General features: G+C 45.4%; 2 protein-coding genes across 9 annotated transcripts; both read right to left on the bottom strand.

Moving 5' to 3' along the window:
* Window positions 1-2,048: 2,048 nt before the first annotated feature.
* On the bottom strand, window positions 2,049-14,736 carry LOC144581095 (histone H2B type W-T-like). Of its 4 annotated transcripts, none has more exons than XR_013531634.1 (6): window positions 13,462-14,736; window positions 9,884-11,738; window positions 4,038-9,171; window positions 3,583-3,641; window positions 2,656-2,703; window positions 2,049-2,370 (listed from the first exon to the last, which is right to left on the bottom strand). XR_013531634.1 is itself a non-coding variant. In XM_078363338.1 (4 exons), the coding sequence occupies exons 2-3, from the start codon at window positions 4,532-4,534 to the stop codon at window positions 3,605-3,607; spliced, it is 534 nt and encodes a 177-aa protein (XP_078219464.1). In that variant the 5' UTR covers window positions 4,535-11,738; window positions 13,462-14,736; the 3' UTR covers window positions 2,049-2,370; window positions 3,583-3,604. The 4 variants fall into 4 exon arrangements, 1 of the variants encoding a protein (XP_078219464.1); XR_013531633.1 differs by having other exon boundaries at window positions 4,038-10,938; window positions 11,570-11,738; XR_013531632.1 differs by having other exon boundaries at window positions 4,038-11,738.
* LOC100399201 (thymosin beta-15A) lies at window positions 14,292-17,723 on the bottom strand. 5 transcript variants are annotated; one of them, XM_078363344.1, is made up of 4 exons: window positions 17,490-17,723; window positions 15,986-16,081; window positions 15,642-15,746; window positions 14,292-14,736 (listed from the first exon to the last, which is right to left on the bottom strand). In XM_078363344.1, the coding sequence occupies exons 3-4, from the start codon at window positions 15,739-15,741 to the stop codon at window positions 14,699-14,701; spliced, it is 138 nt and encodes a 45-aa protein (XP_078219470.1). In that variant the 5' UTR covers window positions 15,742-15,746; window positions 15,986-16,081; window positions 17,490-17,723; the 3' UTR covers window positions 14,292-14,698. The 5 variants fall into 5 exon arrangements, with proteins under 5 accessions (XP_078219470.1, XP_054106772.1, XP_078219471.1 ...); XM_054250797.2 differs by having other exon boundaries at window positions 17,554-17,723; XM_078363345.1 differs by lacking the exon at window positions 17,490-17,723 and adding an exon at window positions 17,134-17,297.
* Between the last annotated feature and the right edge of the window lie 368 nt (window positions 17,724-18,091).

Below are 18,091 nucleotides of genomic sequence, written 5' to 3'. Positions count from 1 at the left end.
CATTCGAGAAGACGAGGAAGGACTCCAAAGTTGGGTCAAAGGTTGGCACGGCCGCCACCTCCCCCCAAGAACCAGGGGCACAGTACCTGGGGGCTGGGCCATCCCTCTCGGTCCCAGAAGCGGATGTCACCTCCTGAGTTCCAGGCATTTGTCCCACCTCCTCGGTTTCAGAGGGATGGGCGGCAGCAGCCCAGGCTGGGGTGAGAGCCTTCACTTGGCTGCCCAGGACTTAGGGTGTGAAGCTGTTACCCCATTGGGCCTCAAGGACAGAGCGTTGAGCCCTAGTAGAATCTTTTCTTTCCACGGAATCTGACGGAGTTTGCCCCACTATGTTTCAAGCTTGCCTCGGGCCCACGAGGTCAAGGACTTTTGCTGAGTTCCTGCTTTCGGTATGATAAGCCCTCTCCGGTGCCAGTCCCACAACTGTGTTTCAGAAGCAGAGAACTTGTCTAGCTTCACAGGTGCAGCGGTGGAGAGAATTCCTACCTCAGCATGAGTCAGACCTGAAGACTCACTCATTCCTGATGGAGAAGATTTTCAGGTGAGATGTTGGATAACTGGTTTTGGACTCAGTTAAGCCTTCGGGGAGGTTGTGATGAAATGAATGTGTTTTCTATGTGAGGACGTTAATTTGTGCTGTGGAGGAGTGGACGCAGAAGAAGCACCATTACGGATGGAGTTTTGTCCCCGCAAACTTCACATGTAGACGTCCTGGCTCCCAGCGTTTTAGAATGTGACCTTATTTAAAGAGAGTCTCTACACAGGTCATCTGGCTAAAGTGAAGTTATGAGAGTAGACCTAACCAATGGGATTCGTCTCCTTACAAAAATGTGACAATTGGTATCCAGAACTGTGAGATAAAAAATAAATAGTGTTCCTCGGACACAGGGAGAGGAATATCACACACCGGTGCCTGTCGGGGGCTGGGGGGCTGGGGGGCTAGGGAAGGGAGAGCCTTAGGAGAAAGACCTAATGTAGAGGACGGGGTGATGGATGCAGCCACCACCATGGCACATGTATAACTATGTAAGAAATCTGCACATTCTGCACACGCACCCCAGAACTACAAGTATAACTTTAAGAAACAAGAAAATAAATAGCGTTTAAGTCAGCCAGTCTCTGGAATGTTTTTGCATCGGCCCTAGAAAACTAATAGAACATCTCCATCAACGGCATTAAAAGCATACATCCAATCGAAGAACCAACGACGCACAACCATCCAACCACAGGTTTCCCCTTCAACTCCAACTGAACATCCCTGGACAACTCACTCTTACTAGTTCAGACCAGGACACCTGATCACACCTTGGGCTGTGGCTCCTGGGCTGCAGGTGCCTCACTGGCTGAAAGGGATCCGAGTGGAGCTTCTGCTGCTCCATCAGACAACATTCCATCATCCCATGATGCGCAGAGGCCAGTCATGAAGGTTTTCAAAAACAAAAGATTCTAGCCTGAAGAAGAGCAGAATCAGAGAAATCTAAACAAGTGAGATTCCAATTCTAGGGAGCCTAGAATAGGAATTGATCCTTACACTTTTGTAGTTTTTTCTGTGCAGTGTTTGGGTCGCTGCTTCTCTTTTGAAATGAACTCCATGGTACAGGGAATGCTGACAGAAAGACTGATTGGACTCTATTGCTCTTATTCCTACTATTTTTCCTACATCGGTATTTCTCATTGGTTATTGAAGCAGTAAAGACATTTTCCTTACTTTGTGTTTTCAGTAAGCCACAGCAAGACATCAGGATTGCCCACTAGGTTCCCCTGCTTCTCAATCACCCACCGAAATGCTGTACCAAAGGCGTGAACCTCCTCTTCCCATCATCCCATCAAACTACCCTTTTGCTCTTTCTTCCTATAATTCGTCGGCATCAGTCCCCTTGAACTCCCACTCTCCACTCTCCACAGCCCGACCAGAGTTCATCGTGGGCCCTGTGTTACTAATGCTCCTCTTTGATTTCTGAATTTGCAGATACAAAACACACACTCCACGGTGAAATATCCCAGTGGATTGGTTTCTGAAAAAGACGTATCAAATTACTCAGTAGATATGCAAGGATAACTTTCGAAATTTATTTCTATGTCCTACTTGACAGAAAAGTTGGCACTTTAAAGCAAAACAAGGAGCATAATGAGAATTCATTGACTGAGTGGGGTGTGGTGTTTTGGATCAGGTACACAGCTCTGTCTCTGGAAAACAACAGGGATCTGCAAAGCATCTTTGGTTTTCAGATTGTTGTGTGGACAGGTAGGAACACTTGTCGGCCTCCTGCAGAGGGATTTCATTGCAGCAGATTTCGTGGTGGTGTTTCTTGGTCTCCTGGCGAGGTGAGCATTTTTCTTCAACTATTTTCATAACATGTTTCCAACAGTCTGGAAAAACAGAAAACAACCAATCCCGGTGAGAGGACTTCTTGATTCTACATCCTTTCTCTTTGGATCCCAAGTGGAGCTCTGGAGGTGACCTTCTACCCGTACCCGTCTGCACTTACTCAGGGAAGCTCTGGCTTCTATCCTGCTCTGCGCTCATTTCCATCTTGACCAAGCGGTCCTCCCCTCAAAGGTAGAATAATCTATGTGGCTGTGTGTTGGGTCCCCCTGGGGTGGTTATTTCCCACTTCTGAGGGGCCCAAGAAAATTTTGATTCTTGTGATTTACCAGCTTTTCTTTCATGGTTTGGCTGAGTGTACCATCCTTGACAGGTTTCTGCATATAAACGAGAAGGGTTGTTTATGAGATGTTTCAAACTTTGTGGGAATCATTTAACAGAAATGACCACAGACTGAGCTTCAAGGCACAAAATAATAAATTCCTATGGGTGGCAATCCCAGCGTAGGTTTTCTTGTCCACATGCTCGGACTGCTGGAAATCTATTTAAATGAAAAGCAAAGAGAAAGCCACCAGCTGCTCTGAAATTCTGCAATACACTTATAGAAGAAAATGCTAAATATACAAAGACCTGGGACCCAGAAGAAAGCACAATGAAAAGCAGCCTATACTAACATTAACATGAATAAGCAAATCTCTGGAGGAAATAAGTGTCATCTTACTCCTCCTAAAGGCTGACCAAGCTCTGCATAACTTGATGCCAGGGGCAAGGAACATAGAATACCCCTAGCTTTGGATTCATATCCTTAAATCACCGTGGTTACAAACACTGAAAACTAAAACGTCAGGTAAAGAATCACAGCACTGTCCCTTGAAACACCAGAGTGAATATCACAGGAAAGCGGTTGTGGATACAGCCTCAGTCACGCCCCACACATTGGGACACTGACTGTTGCTCACTGCCTGCACCACTGGATACTAGGGCATCAGCTGTTTGCGTGGACTCTCCCTAAGCCCACTGACACAAACCTGGAACTAACGGAGGTTTCTGTTTAAAAAGAAATGAAAAGATTATTGTCAGGGAAAAAAAAAAAAAAAAGAATGAACTGCAATAGCGATGTCAGAGTCAAGGCAGCGGGAAAATGAGTGGATTCTTGAAAGTTTTATTTAGCTATATGTACGGTGTAACTGGGCCTCATTTGCTTATTTACTTGGATTCGTGTTGGGAGAAATGTTGAAAACGTTTAGGAGGGTTACCTTGGTTCTTCTGTCAGCGTATTCACTTTTTCTGTTGCTGTAGGGCATATACTGAAGTTCTGAAATATTCCGCCATCCAGTCGCAGGAGAACGAGAGTGAAAAGGGTAAAGATCAGTACATTGATAACATCACCATAAAGATAACCTAGAAAGAAAACTAATAAAAACGACCATTTAGGAAACTGAGGAAATGAAGCAGGATCGAGGAAAAACCCACTACTTTTCCTTAGAGCGAATGGCACTACAGATATATTGGAGTTGACAGTGTCTAGTACCGAGGGAGAAATGCTTGAAAAATCGCAGGACGCCACATGGCACATGCTCTCCCCCGCGACCCGAAATCGAAAGAACGCCACCCACCCCAACCTCCGCTGGGGTCCCCCCCCCTTGGGGAGCCACTGGTCTTTCGGTGGTGCTCACGGGCTCCTGAGGTAGCTCACTTGCTCCTGGTGTACCTGAGAACAGCCTTCGTGCCCTCGGACTCGGCCAGCCTGCCCATGTCCCCCGGCAGCAGCAGGCGCACGGCGATCTGGATCTCCCAGGCGGTGATGGTCACGTGCTTGACGGAGTGGGCCAGGCAACCAGCCTCGGAGCCGATGCGGTCAAGTATGTCGTGAACCATAGAATCCATGACACTCACGGCCTCCCGGGAAAGGCTGAGGCCCTGGTGAACCTGCTTCAGCACCAGGCGGAAATAGGTGGCGAAGCTGTCCCCGCGGCAGTTGGCGTGGCACCTGCGGGGCCCTCGGCGCCCTCGCTTCCTCTGCTTGCTCTTCTTCTGGGCCGTTGTGGAGTTGGCCTCTTTGGGCTCCTGGGTGATCACTTGTTCCCCAGAGGAAGTTCTAGCCATGGCGGAGGCAGCGGCCATTAGATGGCAAGAAGAGGCAATGGCGGTTGTCGCCGGGGACAGACAATGGCGATTGTGAAGCGGGGACGCTTGGGTACGCAGCATGGCTCCACGTCACGGGCCAACTTGACATCTGATTGGATCAAGTGGATGAAGTCACACAGGGACCCTGTCAGCAAACCTCCCTGCATCGAAGGTGACTGGATGGTTCCGTTGCTTGGCATCTTGTCAACCAATCACAGCGTGCGTCTGCCGGCCTAGGCGCCCCCTGTGGCCTACGTCGGAGGCACTTACACAGATGCCTCACCGGGAAAAAGCGCATCAGCCCTCCTCAGCTGATACATGACACACCCTGCGCACTTTGAAGGGTGTCACTGAAAACTCCCAAAGCTCAGCAATTTCAGCTCATGCTCCATGAAGAGAGACAGACCTCCTGAGCCCAAGGCCATTATGCGGATGCCAGAGGAACGACCGTGTCCACGTGTGGACCGGTTCTCACCCATCTCAGAATCTACTGTTATCCCTGGCTAAGCCACCCCGGCTTTAGCAGGAACTCCCCGATACGGCTGCCAAGGGCTCCTGGGCAGAAAAGGACCTGGCGGTCTGGCTGCTGTCTTCAGTTCTGATCACCATCTTCAGTGAATCAGGAGAACGAGGAATGGCCATACCACAGCCTCCAAGCCGAGAATAGAAACGGAAAGGTGCTTTCATTTAAAACATATAACCACACTCAACATTGACCAGGTTTAAACCCCACCCCCCAAAAAAAAGAAGAAAATAAAAACAGGAAAACGAAACAGCAACCACAAATCACAACTCAGAAGCTGGAAATGGCTAATGAGTTTAAGAGATATTCGATATGAAATATCACCTTAAATCTCCTCGGAACTCCCTGAGGAAGAGAAATAGATTCCAAAAATGAAAACCACGTTCAATTTAGAAAGATAGCTTTCATGGCTCACGCCTGTAATCCCAGCACTTTGGGAGGCCGAGGCAGGCAGCTCACGAGGTCAAGAGATGGAGACCATCCTGGCCAACATAGGGAAACCCCACCTCTACTAAAATACAAAAGAAAAATTAGCTGGGCCTGGTGGCGCACCTCTGTAGTCCCAGCCACGCGGGAGGCTGAGGCAGGAGAATCGCTTGAACCCGGGGGGCAGAGGTTGTACTCAGCCAAGATCACGCCACTATACTCCAGCCTAGTGCCTGGCGATAGAGCGAGACTCTGTCTCAGAAAAGGAAGATAGCCTGTGATAATATATGCGAAGACATGCCTTAAATGAATTTAAGTAAAAGTCAGTTGCAGGAAAAAACAACAAAAGCTTATTAAGAAAAACTGAAGAAATAAAGGTCATGAATGAACTGTCATTTCAAAGGTCAGGCTGGCAGGTGTATCTTTAACAGACTACTTGTTCTACTCCTGATAAATCGGTTCACGATTTAGAAGGACAGAAAGCCTCATGTTTGCTATTAGATAACATCCTATGTGGTAAGCTCCAAGACAGAAGCCTAGTAAAGGATTTCTGAACAGTCCCCTCTACAAACGATAATTTTATAAATCTGCTTGAACTCTTAGCAAGCCAATCCTTCTCTTAGTTTGGTACAAGGCAGAAGAAACTTGTACACAACAATCTCTGAATTCATATCAGTAAATCACCGTGAGTTTTTTGTTTTAAAATGACGCTGTCCCGGAAGCTGTCCCCGCCGCGGTTGGCATGGCGCCTCCGGGACCCTCGGTGCCCTCACTTCTCCTGCCTCTGGGCCGTCGAGAGGCTGGCCTCTGTGGGTTCCTGGGTGCTCTGGTCTTCCTCAGAGGTTGGCTTAGAGGAAGGCTCAGCCATGGCGGAGGCAACGACAGCTAGATGGCAAGAACAGACGATGACAATTGGGCACCTGGGAAGGTTGGGGGCGGGGCATTTTGGAGTGGCCGCGTGGTTCTATGTCACAGGCCAACTCGACATCTGGTTCGAAGAAGTGTTTCCCAAAGAGCCTGTCAGCAAACCTCACTGCCTTGAGGGTGATTGGATGATCCCGTTGCTTGGCATCATGTCAACCAATCACAGTGGGTGTCTGCCGGCCTAAGTGGCCCCTGTGGCCTACCTCAAAGTTACACAGATAGATGGCCCACAGGGCACATCAGCCATCCTCAGCTGATCTATGCCGCGCTGTGAGCATTTCCAAAGGGGTCACTGAAAACTCCCAAAGGTTAGCAATTTCAGCTCACGCTCCTTGGAAAGAGCTTGACCTCCTGAGCCCAAGTCCATTATGCGGGAGGAATGACTGTGGCCACGTGTGGACCATTCTGAGACGGGTGCATCTCAGAATGTACTGCTATCCTGGGCTAAGCCAGCCTGGTTTGAGCAGGAACTCCCTAACATGGCTGCCGAGGGCTCCTGGGCATAAAAGGGCCTGACGGTCTGGCTCCTGTGTTCAGTTGCGATCAACACCTTCAGTGAATGTGGATAAGGAACAATGGCCAAAGCACAGTCTCCAAGCAGACAACACAAACAACAGTGGAGATGCTTGTAAAAGCATTTCCAATCCTTAAATGTGTATGAAATTTAAATCTCTTTTCTGAACAGTATTTTGATCCCCAAAAGACTCTGAATGTTACTGTTGGTGAATAAGCGATGTTGGGTGAAAAAAAAACACTAGCCCAGTTCTCTAAGAAACCTTCTTATGGAGAAAAATTCAATCTATGAAATCGGAAATAAGTTAAATACCCTTCAAGAATATATGATAATACATTCAGAAACATTTCTTAAATACATGAATGCAAAACATAAATCCCAGAAAGTGAACCAAACGAGGATTTAACGATTAAGAAGAATTGAAGACATGGAGATCACCAGGAAGGTACCATCCGAAATTCCAATGCTGCTTCCTCTCAGACTTTTAAGATCAGGTCACTTATTCCTAATAAGATTGTTCCCGGTTTACAGAGAAAAAAAAAATTTTTTTAACAGAATCTTGCTCTGTCACCCAGACTGGAGTGCAGTGGCATGATCTCAGCTCACTTGCAATCTGTGTCTCCCGGGTTCAAGTGATGCTCCCACCTCAGCCTGCCGAGTAGCCTGGAGTAGAGGCACGTGCCACCACGTCCGGCTAACGTTTTAATTTTTTATTTTTTGAAAGACCGGGTTTTCTTTAGTTTCTCCAGCAGGGTTCCAAACTCTAGAATCACACGATCCTCCTGCCTAGGCCTCCCAAGGTGCTGGGATTACGGGCATATGAGCTAAAGTGCCCGGCAGACAAAATTTATTTCAAGAAAATATAAAGTAACATGCTGTTGATTCCCATTTCAGGATGCATACTAAAAAAAGAAAAATCTGAGCAGCTCATTTATAAACGTGGTTACAAAAATTGTACCTTAAATACTGTTAATTAAATCACGATACACACACACACACATAAGGGAAAATGTTTACTGCAATAAATAACCATTTAAAAACACCAAACAGAGACAAACTTTACTAATGGAACAAGGAGACCTCATACACTCTTTTCTCATCATGGCGTCTGTTATAGAATTCATTTAAATACATAACAGAAACCCACAGCGCAGAAATTGCTAAATCAGAAATTCATTGAACACATCTTTTTCAAGCTTCCTAGAAACTGAAGTAAGTACTCTAACGCGTTCACATTTGTCTAATTCTAATATTTCCCATTCTACAATCTTTTTCAACGCAGAGCCTAATGTCCTGTGAGTATGCATCACTTAGGGTGAAAGCATCCAATGAGAGCACCCAAACCCCACTCTCTGCTGGCTCAAGGAATGTATCTTCAGCCCTGGGCCTCAGCCATTGGCTCAAGATGGGAGCAGGTGACCTGACCTGATCCATTAAGTGCCCTCCTAGCTGTTCAGGCTTGCAAATTGAGGAGAAAATTAGTTTGTGCTTTTTGTCTACTTTATATTTCTTTGTTTGATTTTTTGCCTTATTGTAATTGTGGTGATTTCAGGATGTGAATCCAAAGCTGTGAGTAAGCACGTGTCCTGCCTCTTGCATCATACTGTGAAGAAAGGTTCTCTGAAAAGGAATCTGGAGGTAAGACACTATTCCTGCGAAGGGTGTGAAAAACCAGGGAGGTAGAGGCTTCAGTGTGAAGCAAAGGTGCAATTCCAGAGAACAAAAAGACGATATGGCTTTCATAGAGAAACTTCCCATCCAAGTTCCCAGTACAGTCCATTTATGCAAATACAGGATTCAGACTTAGGTCTGATTGGTTGACTCAGTTGAGCTCTGATTGGCCAGTACAACTGAGCCCTCATTGGCAGGGGCAGATGAGCTCTGGTTGGTTGGTTGGTTGGTTGGTTGATTCAGGTGAGCTCTGAGAGTTCCAAAGTTAGATAGTGCTGTGGATTTTTGGGAGATTCATAGTACATCTGTGAGCTCCAGTCAGCACATGGCAGCTTGGCTGTATTTTAAATTTAGGCTCAGCCACTGGGATCCTTCTTGAAAGACTGGCTCTTTTAGATTCACGTTTGTTCACAAGTTAAGGAAAATGATAGTGACCAATTAAGAAAGCTAGGATGAATCTCTCCCTTTTTCTTTTTTCAATTTGATTGTTGTGGGGTTTTTTTTTCACTTTCAAGCACATGTATCTGACAAAATTAACCCACTATGGTAATTTGGGTCAATGAAAACACTTACTTCAGTACAAGGCTTTCTCCACACTGTGATTGGTCCTGATTCTTGACCCAATATAATGCTCTTCCTCTTTCATCATAGACTGTCACTCTGGAGTAAGGGGGAAGTGAGTGGGGGCACAAAGAAAAAGCTTTAAAAAGTGACTGTTTACTATTTCTCCTAATCCCAGCCATTTTCCCCAGCATAGTGACCATTTGTCCTGATTTCACCTGTTGTCCCTGAGTAATTCTTAATAGCATTGCTTTCATTCTGAAACATGTCCAAATTTAAGACTCTGTACCTCCCAGGGTAACTAGATCATGCAGGAAGTTGTGAGTGTCGTAGCGCTCAGGTATTTGTTGAATGAACATATAAATGAATAAACCTCTGTTAGATAAGACACTGGCCCCTGACAAACTATGAGATAATTGCTGAATTTGTGTGGCTAGTCCACACAGTCCTTCTGGATCTCTTGGGTACAGTCCCCTTTCCTGTACTGCACTTTAAAAAAAATTCTTTCTCTACAAAGCTGTCTGAGTCTCAGTGGAAAACCCACGAGAATGTTTGATTGTGTTTCCTCCATGGTCTGCTTGTCACATTGACTCCCCCCAGTAACCCTCTATAGTGTAGACATCTCAGCCTCAATTTTTTGCAGACAACACACAGGGTAACTAAGTAATGTGTCCAGTGATAACACAGCTGATAAATGGAAAAGCAAGGATTCAAATCCACACCAGTCTGAGTCCAGAACCCAAGTACTTGAACATTGTCCTCTGCCATCCTCTCTCATGTTGTAGTGGTGGCACCTTCAAGGCGTGGATACCTAGGGTAGACAGTCTGAGGGGATCCTCCCCTTCACAGCAAGGCTTTTCATAGCTTGATCTTTCCCCGAAGGCAATGTGATCAATTCAGAGGTATAAAGGCAAAAGCATCAAGTTAGCCTTCCTGCAAAGGTATACAAGGAACATGATTTTCTCATGCAAACACGGGAGCTTTTTCAAGCAGCAGTTAGCAAATTCGACGATTCCTGTGCTCAATTCTATGTTGCAATAGCTGTCTGAAGCATATGCAAAGCCATTCCGTGTTGTACAACTGTGTCCAATACAGACGGACTCCAACTCGGGATGGTTCGACTTAAAATTATTTGACTTTATGATAGGCTTAACTGGACTTAACTCCATTGTAAGTTGGGGAGCATATGTTTACCTTGTTGCAAACTGGTGAGAGAAACAGTGGGAAGCAGGAAGTGGCAAAACTTTTCAGGTTAGGGTTCTACAGTCATTACCTGATGATCCACATTTAGCTCTGTGGTGGCCAATTTTATGTCTTGTCTAGTCTTCCCAACCAGGGGGAGATTTTTTACCCAAATAAGCAAGGACAGAGATTTAGGTAACCTGACTTCATAGATTGATATAACCCGACTTGGTTGGGTTTGTGGTCAAATTTTATTCTGAATGTTTCTGTGAAGGTGTTTTTGGGTAACATTAACATTTAAATCAAGGGATCTGAGTAAGAGAGACTGCCCTCCATAACAGCCTGAACGGAACAAAAAGACCGACTTCCCCCAAGCAAGAGTAAATTCTGCAGCAGACAGCCTTCACACTTGAACTGCAACATCGTTTGTCCCACGGGTCTTCGACCTCATGGACTTTAGACTTAAAGTGTAACGTCAGCTTGTACCTGAGACTCCAGGCTGCCGGCCCATCCTGCAGACTTAGGACTTGCCGGCCTCCATAATCACATGAATCAGTTTCTTAAAATAAATCTCTCTCGACAGATAGATGGATGAACGTTCTCTTGGTTTTATTTCTCTGGAAATCCCTAATACAAGCTTTCTGCACCAAAACGCTGCTGCAGAGACCGGAGTGGTGTTTACATCTGTAAAATATCCAGTTATATCTCAGACATGTTCATGATACCATTAATCTATACCTTTGCCTTTAATTAGTGGCTACCCAGTAATGTCAGTATTTTTTCCTGGCTCTTTAGTGATGTCTCTTCACCATTTGATATGACTGTGGACAAAAACATATTCAGTTCAATGGCAAAGTCAAGGACTTAAGTACAATTTTGATTACTGAAAATCACAATCCCTTAAACATTGGTAGAGTCCACGTGGCACATATTAAGCGGAAGATTGAATGAACTTACCCCACTTCTGACCTTGCCAGTTTATTTCACTCCCTTTCATTACCACCTATATAGCTGACACTCATATTGGTTAATGTCAATTAAACCAGGGGTTGCTGTAGTAATAAAGAGTCACACGAGTGAACGGTGATTGTGCCAGGCATTGTTCTAAGTGCTTTACAGGGAACACTTCAACTACCTTTCAGAACATCTCTTGAGCAAGTGACACTTGCTCAAGTTCAAATAGGTAGAATATTATCAAGGTAATAATCAAACATATTTCTACACATTTAAGATGCCAAAGCCAAGATATTCTTATTAGGTATGAACATGCATTGATTAAACTCTAAGAATGTTTTTAAAACTCACTGGCCCGTACCGTTTCATGGGAATTTTAAGCCATGATACTGAATGAGACATTTTTATCCTTTGTAAAGATGAATCAGGCATGAAATTTTATTTGGCTGCTTTTCCTCTTTTCACTTTCAGCATGTTTTCTTTCCGACATTTCATCCTTTTCTGTTCTTAGTAATTAAGGTCGTATCTGCCTGTGTACACGGACAGAATAAAGGTGTAAAGCCGTTGACAAGTGATTTTCAAAGGATGTAGATGCATAAAGGAAGACAATCATTTAACTTTAGACTTTTACTTCCCCTATAAATGCAACTGCTACAACAAAGCCCTAGTACTGCCAGTTTTGTAGATAATAGATGAATTCAGGGACCTAAATCTCAATCTTTGCTCATTTGGAAAAAAAAGTCTAACCCTGATTGAAAAGACAAGGAAACTCAGTGACTAGAAGAGCACCCCAACATTAAGTAATTGAGAAGCATGGGGCAAAACTACTGCGGATGAGCAACTGCCGTTTTTCCCATCTCGTTTCTGTAGGAATATCAGTTAGTAATTACATGTCTTTCACCTCCTACCATGCACTTCTCATCTGCTCCAACTCAGTTTAACACTGACAGGGTGCATACCAAGTCTTTAATGAAACGGACAACTACCAGATGCAACCGACTATGAGTTATTGTTCAACCCCAGGTCACCCGACAACCTTCATGCTTTCCTTTGAGCTGCACTAGTTTGCAAATGAAGAAGTTGCTGAATCTATCATAGATGGATACCATCTTTATCAAATGTGCAAATGACAACACAGAAAGGGGAGCAAATGTGTTGGATGACAGGATCATTATCAGGATTCAGAGATCTGATAATGAGCAAATCTGAGCATATCTGCAACCAGGATGGTTTCCCATCTATGAAATTTGGGTCTGAAGGATCTTAGAAGAGTCAGCTGCAGAAGACTTGGAAGTATAGGGGCAGCACACAACAGCTGACTTCAAATTCTAGAGGATGGATTAACTACCCTCTCTAGGTCTCCAGCACACAATCCCAGGACTATTGGATAGAAATTACAGGGAGGCAGGTTTGGGCACAATGTAAGCAGCGTATCACTGCAAGGGGCTGAGCCACTCTGCTGGACAATAGCCTCAGGCAGGAGCTAAGGTATTGGTGACTAACATGGTTACCCTCAAGGCTCAAATCCTCTGGCTACACTAAGCCCTGTGACTGTGTCACCTCATTGGCAGTTGATCCAAGTTGACCCACCTACTGTTTTGCTTTTGAAAACTTTAAGCTATAGCAGAGAAAACAGCTCCCACTTCATGTAACCCAAGTGATTATTTAAGAATGTGAGCCCTTAGAAAGGGGGAGGTAAGATAATACTTGAGGTTGCAAATAGGTATAATCTATCTTTGTAGGAAGATATGTACATTAATAGATCACAATTCTGGATGCCTAATACTTCTATTTGGTGGGATTATAGGTGATTCATTTTTATACACGTGATTAAAGTAGGTTGGGCATGGTGGCTCATGCCTATCATCCCAGCACTTTGGGAGGCTGAGGCAGGCAGATTGCTTCAGCCCAGGAGTTCAAGACCAGCCTGGGCATAGCGAGACCTCACCTCTACTAATAATCAAAAAGATTAGCTGGGTGTGGTGGAAGGTGCCTGTTGTCCCAGGTACTAGGGAGGCTGAGGTGGGAGGATTGCTTGAGCCCAGGAGGTCAAGGCTGCAGTGAGCTGTGATTGCACCACTGCACTCCAACCTGGGCGACAGAGCAAAACCCTGTCCCATAAAAATAAAATAATAATTTTTAAAAAGGGATAAAAGTATTGTTTAAAGGGAGGAATTGAAATGCATGCATTTATACATATTCCTTATTGTATTAGCATAGACTAAGTGACTTAACAGAAATGTACTTGCTCACAATTCTAGATTCTAGAAATCTCAAGTTGACGTCCAGCAAGGTCAGGTTCTGGTGAGGGCTCCCTTCTTGGCACATAGACAGCCACCTTTCTGTGTCCTCACATGTTGGAGACTGGTCTGTCTCTTCTTATAAAGCCACAGTCCTGTTGGATTGAGACCTAACTGTTATCACTTCATAACCTAAATTACTTCTGAAACAACCTATCTCCAGATACAATCACACTAGGGATTAGGGCTTCAAAACATGAATCAGGTGGTCACAGGTGACAAAGTTCAGTTCATAGCATTTTTGCTCACCGTGAATAGCAGAAACGTTTACTTCATAAAACAGCAAATTCTGTTCAGTAGAAAAACTGTATCAGAAGTTCAGTGTTACAGGTCACTAGAAAATGTGATGTGCTTAATATGGTGCTTGTTAGCAAGTGCCTCCTGTCCCTTTCTCCATCCAACTTCAGTCTTGGATATTAACTCCCATTAAGCTGAAAAAGGTTCCAGAAGGCAAGAGAGCCCCCAGCTTGAACTCCAGCCCTTATTCAGCTTGAACAGATCACATGAGACCCTGTGTCTTCATTTCTTTGTTCTGAGATACGGAGGTTAGTCCACATGACCTTCTCTCCCAAGGTTCTGTAACTCTGTGGTTCCAACTCTAAAGAAAGAGCACCTAGCATCCCCAGGTCAGGACTCACTGGGCCTGGACAGAATTGATTATTTCCCCCCATGAATAATCTGCTAACAATTTTCCTTCAACCATTTTGTTTGGCTGAAAAGGTAGCCTTATGTACTTTTCATTCCTTAGAATACTACCGGGAATGAACTACAAGAGTCACAGGATAATGATCATATTTATTATTTTATTGCTACATCGGAGGTGAAAATAAACTGTAAGATGCTGCCAAAGGATGCAACTTCATGAAGACTATGAAACAACTGAGGCACCCATTGTAGAAGGTTAAAATTGGCTTATCCTGTATGAGGTGGAAGGACTACACATACAACTGTCATCAATGGCAAGATTATTGACGGCATCTGCCATTTGGAATTTACATACCAATGGGAAGTTTAGAAAGGAACTTAAGGAAACATTCACTACCCCAGACCTCTTAGCCAGGAAATATAGGTGAGAAGAAATCAGAAGATGCCTGGAATCTCTACAAACACATAGGTTTACCAAAAAAACAAGCCTAAAACCAAGACCGTCAGGAAATGTTGAAATCTGCTCTTGAGAGGAGATCCCCATTTTATGATGTTCGGACACAGTCTTTCTCCTGCTGGATAGCTAGGGGGGAAAAGAAACAAAAAATTACAAAAGTCTTTTCCTAAGTTCAGCTTCTTCCAAAAGAACTCTTTGTAAGTCACTGAAGGCTGCCATACATGCTTTAAATTTGGAATGCCAAGGCATTAACCACGAAACTCACAGTGTGGTGTGTGCATGCATGTATGTGCACACTAACCACCTGAACTACCAATTAGAAACTACATCAACTGTAAGATTTGTTTTTCCAAATGCTGTTGCCATTTTTTTTTTCAGATTATTCAAGACCGAGGAGTAATCGGAGAACTTTCTTCAGATTTATTTATCGCTATATAGTCGGGAAAGTGTACACTTTCAGATAATTTTAACTAATGTTGCAACTTTCAAACAAAACTGATATAACAAAAGGGGCCTCTCAGCTTTTGTGAATATGCTTAGAGTTTCTCCATCAGGCTGTAACTCCAAAGGGCAGAACCGATCTCTCGAATCTGAGAGATTTGAGTATACCCAGAAGTACATTTGTTATCTCACCTTATCTTGTCATCATATATAGAAGGCCAAAACTACAGATTCTACAGGGTTCTTTAAGGATGATATTATGGACTAAAATTTCTAAATGTAGAAAAATACCAAATACCCCAAAGTGGACAAAATCTAAATGTCTTTTAGTGCTACATCCAATATTGCAAGATTGGTTTTAATGTGGTTTTTAATCATTTTCAAACAAGAAACTAGTTTTTTATTGCCCCATCACTACTAGGCCCATCATGTGCAAACCAGAAGAAAACTATTTGATAGTTTTACCCATTGCATTAAATACCATGGTGCTCTAATTATTGCTTACTTTGTGGCAAAAATTTACTAGAAGATTTACCGAACCTGTTAACTTTCTCCAATGTTTATTTCTACTAGAAACCCCCATGACTTACTTTCCTTTGAGGGAAGAGTATTTTTTTCTTCAGTATTAGTTTTCTTCAGTTTGGACCTGTCAAACTTCTCCACTTCCGACAAGTCTGGTTTATCACTCATCTTGACTAGAAGATAGACCGAAAAGAAAAAAAAAAAAAATTGTTACTTTTATCTTTTTGAGACAGGGTCTCACTCTCTCGCCCCGACTGGCCTGTAGTGGCACAATACCGGCTCGCTGCAACCTCCGCCTCCTGGGTTCAAGCAATTCCTCTGCCTCAGCCTCCCAAGTAGCTGGGATTACAAACAAGCGTGCACCACCATGCCCAGCTAATTTTTGTATTTTTAGTAGAGACAGGGGTCTCACCATGTTGGCCAGGCTGGTCTCAAACTCCTGGCCTGACGTGATCAGCCCGTCTCGGCCTCCCAAAGTGCTGGGATTACAGGAGTGAGCCACTGCGCCCTGCCAGAAAAAAAGATTTTTAAGAAAACTCACCTGGCAGAACTATCTTTGGACTAAGGGGTCACAAGCAAAAATTTTCACGTTTCCTATCAATGTGTATTCTACCTGCTCATTTTCAACAGAACAAACAACAACAGATCTTAGAAAAGACATATTTTTGTTAGTATAATTTAAACTCCACAGCATTAGCCATTTCTGATAGGCAGTAAATGCCATTGGATCAGAACGCCCCAGAAACCAAGATGCTCTAGAAACGCAGAGCCAATAGGTCTTACTCTTAAAATCACAGCAAGGGTAAAATGGAGGTAATAGAAGCATAAGACCAGACAGGAATAGAAGGGAAAAAAAAGTCTGGCTTTAACCAGGTAATGATTTTGTAACAGGAGATAGCACTATTTGAGCATCTTCGCTTTCTATTACTTTGGGGTTTTGGCATTTTTCTTGGGACATGGAGAGCAGCACACAACAAAGTGGCATAAGTTGTACTAATTTATTTCTATTTTAAATCCCCAAAGAAGACAGTACATTAAGACACTACAACACACGTGTCATAGCTCCTTGTGGCACCGGTTTGTAAACGCTATCAAAAGGGACAGTTAACTAGGATCAGACCCAGGACTACAGCAAAATGGAATAAACCAAACATAAGTGGGTCTTCTTTCACCATCTTTTCTCTGCAGAGAGAGATGCAAGGAGATGAGGCTCAGAGGTGCGTGACTGTGGACCTGACCGAATGCCTGGTGCCCTGTGAGCGTCCGGAGTCTGTCCAGAAGAGACAATAGGATATCCCGGAAATCGCAAGGCAGAGCTCGGGTGCGCGAGCCCGGCCCCACCCTGGGGGAGTAAGACACTTCGTCTAGTGCCCGGGGTAGAATGGAGAGGCCCCCAAGCAGCCAGAAGTGCCGAACCTGCCTCCATTCCGTCGAGGTTACCCTAAGGCCCTACTCTGCCGAGCGATCAGACTCCAAGCTCGGCGCTGGGAAATGGAACTAACAAATAAATAACAGCGGGGCCGGGCTCAGAGGCCAGTCTGTCAGGAGCAGTTGGCATACTTTTTCAAGTAACTATTAGCGTTGTCGGGCGCCCAGCCCAACGGCCATGGGAGGAGAGGGAACGAGGGCCCAGCCCCAGAGGGCCCATTCCTGGCGGCCCCCAAACTCCGCATCCTCTAAGCCTCCGAGCCGCAGCTACCGCGGACCGGCCGCTTTAAGGGTTCGTCCCCCCTCCCCTTCCCGGGGCCTTATTTTCAGGGGCCGGCCCCCCGGGAGGGCTCGGCGTCGCGCGCAGAGGGCGGCGCCGGGGGGAAGACAAAGGCGCGGGCGGACTCGCCGGGCCGGGCTGCGGTGCAGACGCGAAGCGCCAGCCCCAACCCCGGCCGCTCTGGCTCCCGAAGGCGCGGCATCCCCACCTCGCGACCCCCACGCCTTCCGGTCCCCATGGTCCTCTGGCTCCGCGAAGCCGCACGTCCTCACCTGAAGGGTTGAAGACTCGGGAAAGGTAGTCCGCGGGGCTGAGACCGAGGCTGGCTCCGGACCAGGTTAGCGTTCCCGCGCAGAGCCCCGGTAGCAGCCCCGCCTCAGCCCTCTCTCATTGGCCGAGGGTTTCCGGGCTCACCTCCTTCCGCTCTTCCGCTGTGGCCTCCAGAGCCTGCGCCCACGGTCTCCTCGACCATCAGGGGCTTCGTGACGTCAGAGCAGACCCCGCCCACCCAGGCCCCACCTCCCAGGCCTCTTCCACTGCTTTTAGTCCTGAGGGTCCACATTCCCTTCATCCCAAGTACACTCACTCCTTCACAATAACAGAGGCCTCTTCAATAAGCTGACACATCTTGCCCAGGGAGCTTAGAACACCTGACCGAGGTCCAAGCGGAATGACCGGTATTTAGGCTCTCTCGGCTTTTTATAGCCATAGGGGCCTAAGGATGCTATGACAACCTAACAGTAGGTTGGGTATGGGGCTCGGTGTTTTCTGCTCTAATCCTTGGCCAGGTCGTGGAGTAGGGGTTCTCAT

This window comes from Callithrix jacchus, chromosome X (genome assembly GCF_049354715.1).
Source record: "Callithrix jacchus isolate 240 chromosome X, calJac240_pri, whole genome shotgun sequence".
Lineage (NCBI taxonomy): Eukaryota > Metazoa > Chordata > Mammalia > Primates > Cebidae > Callithrix > Callithrix jacchus.
Note: the sequence above shows the minus strand (reverse complement) of the source record. Positions and strands in the feature narration are given on the sequence as shown.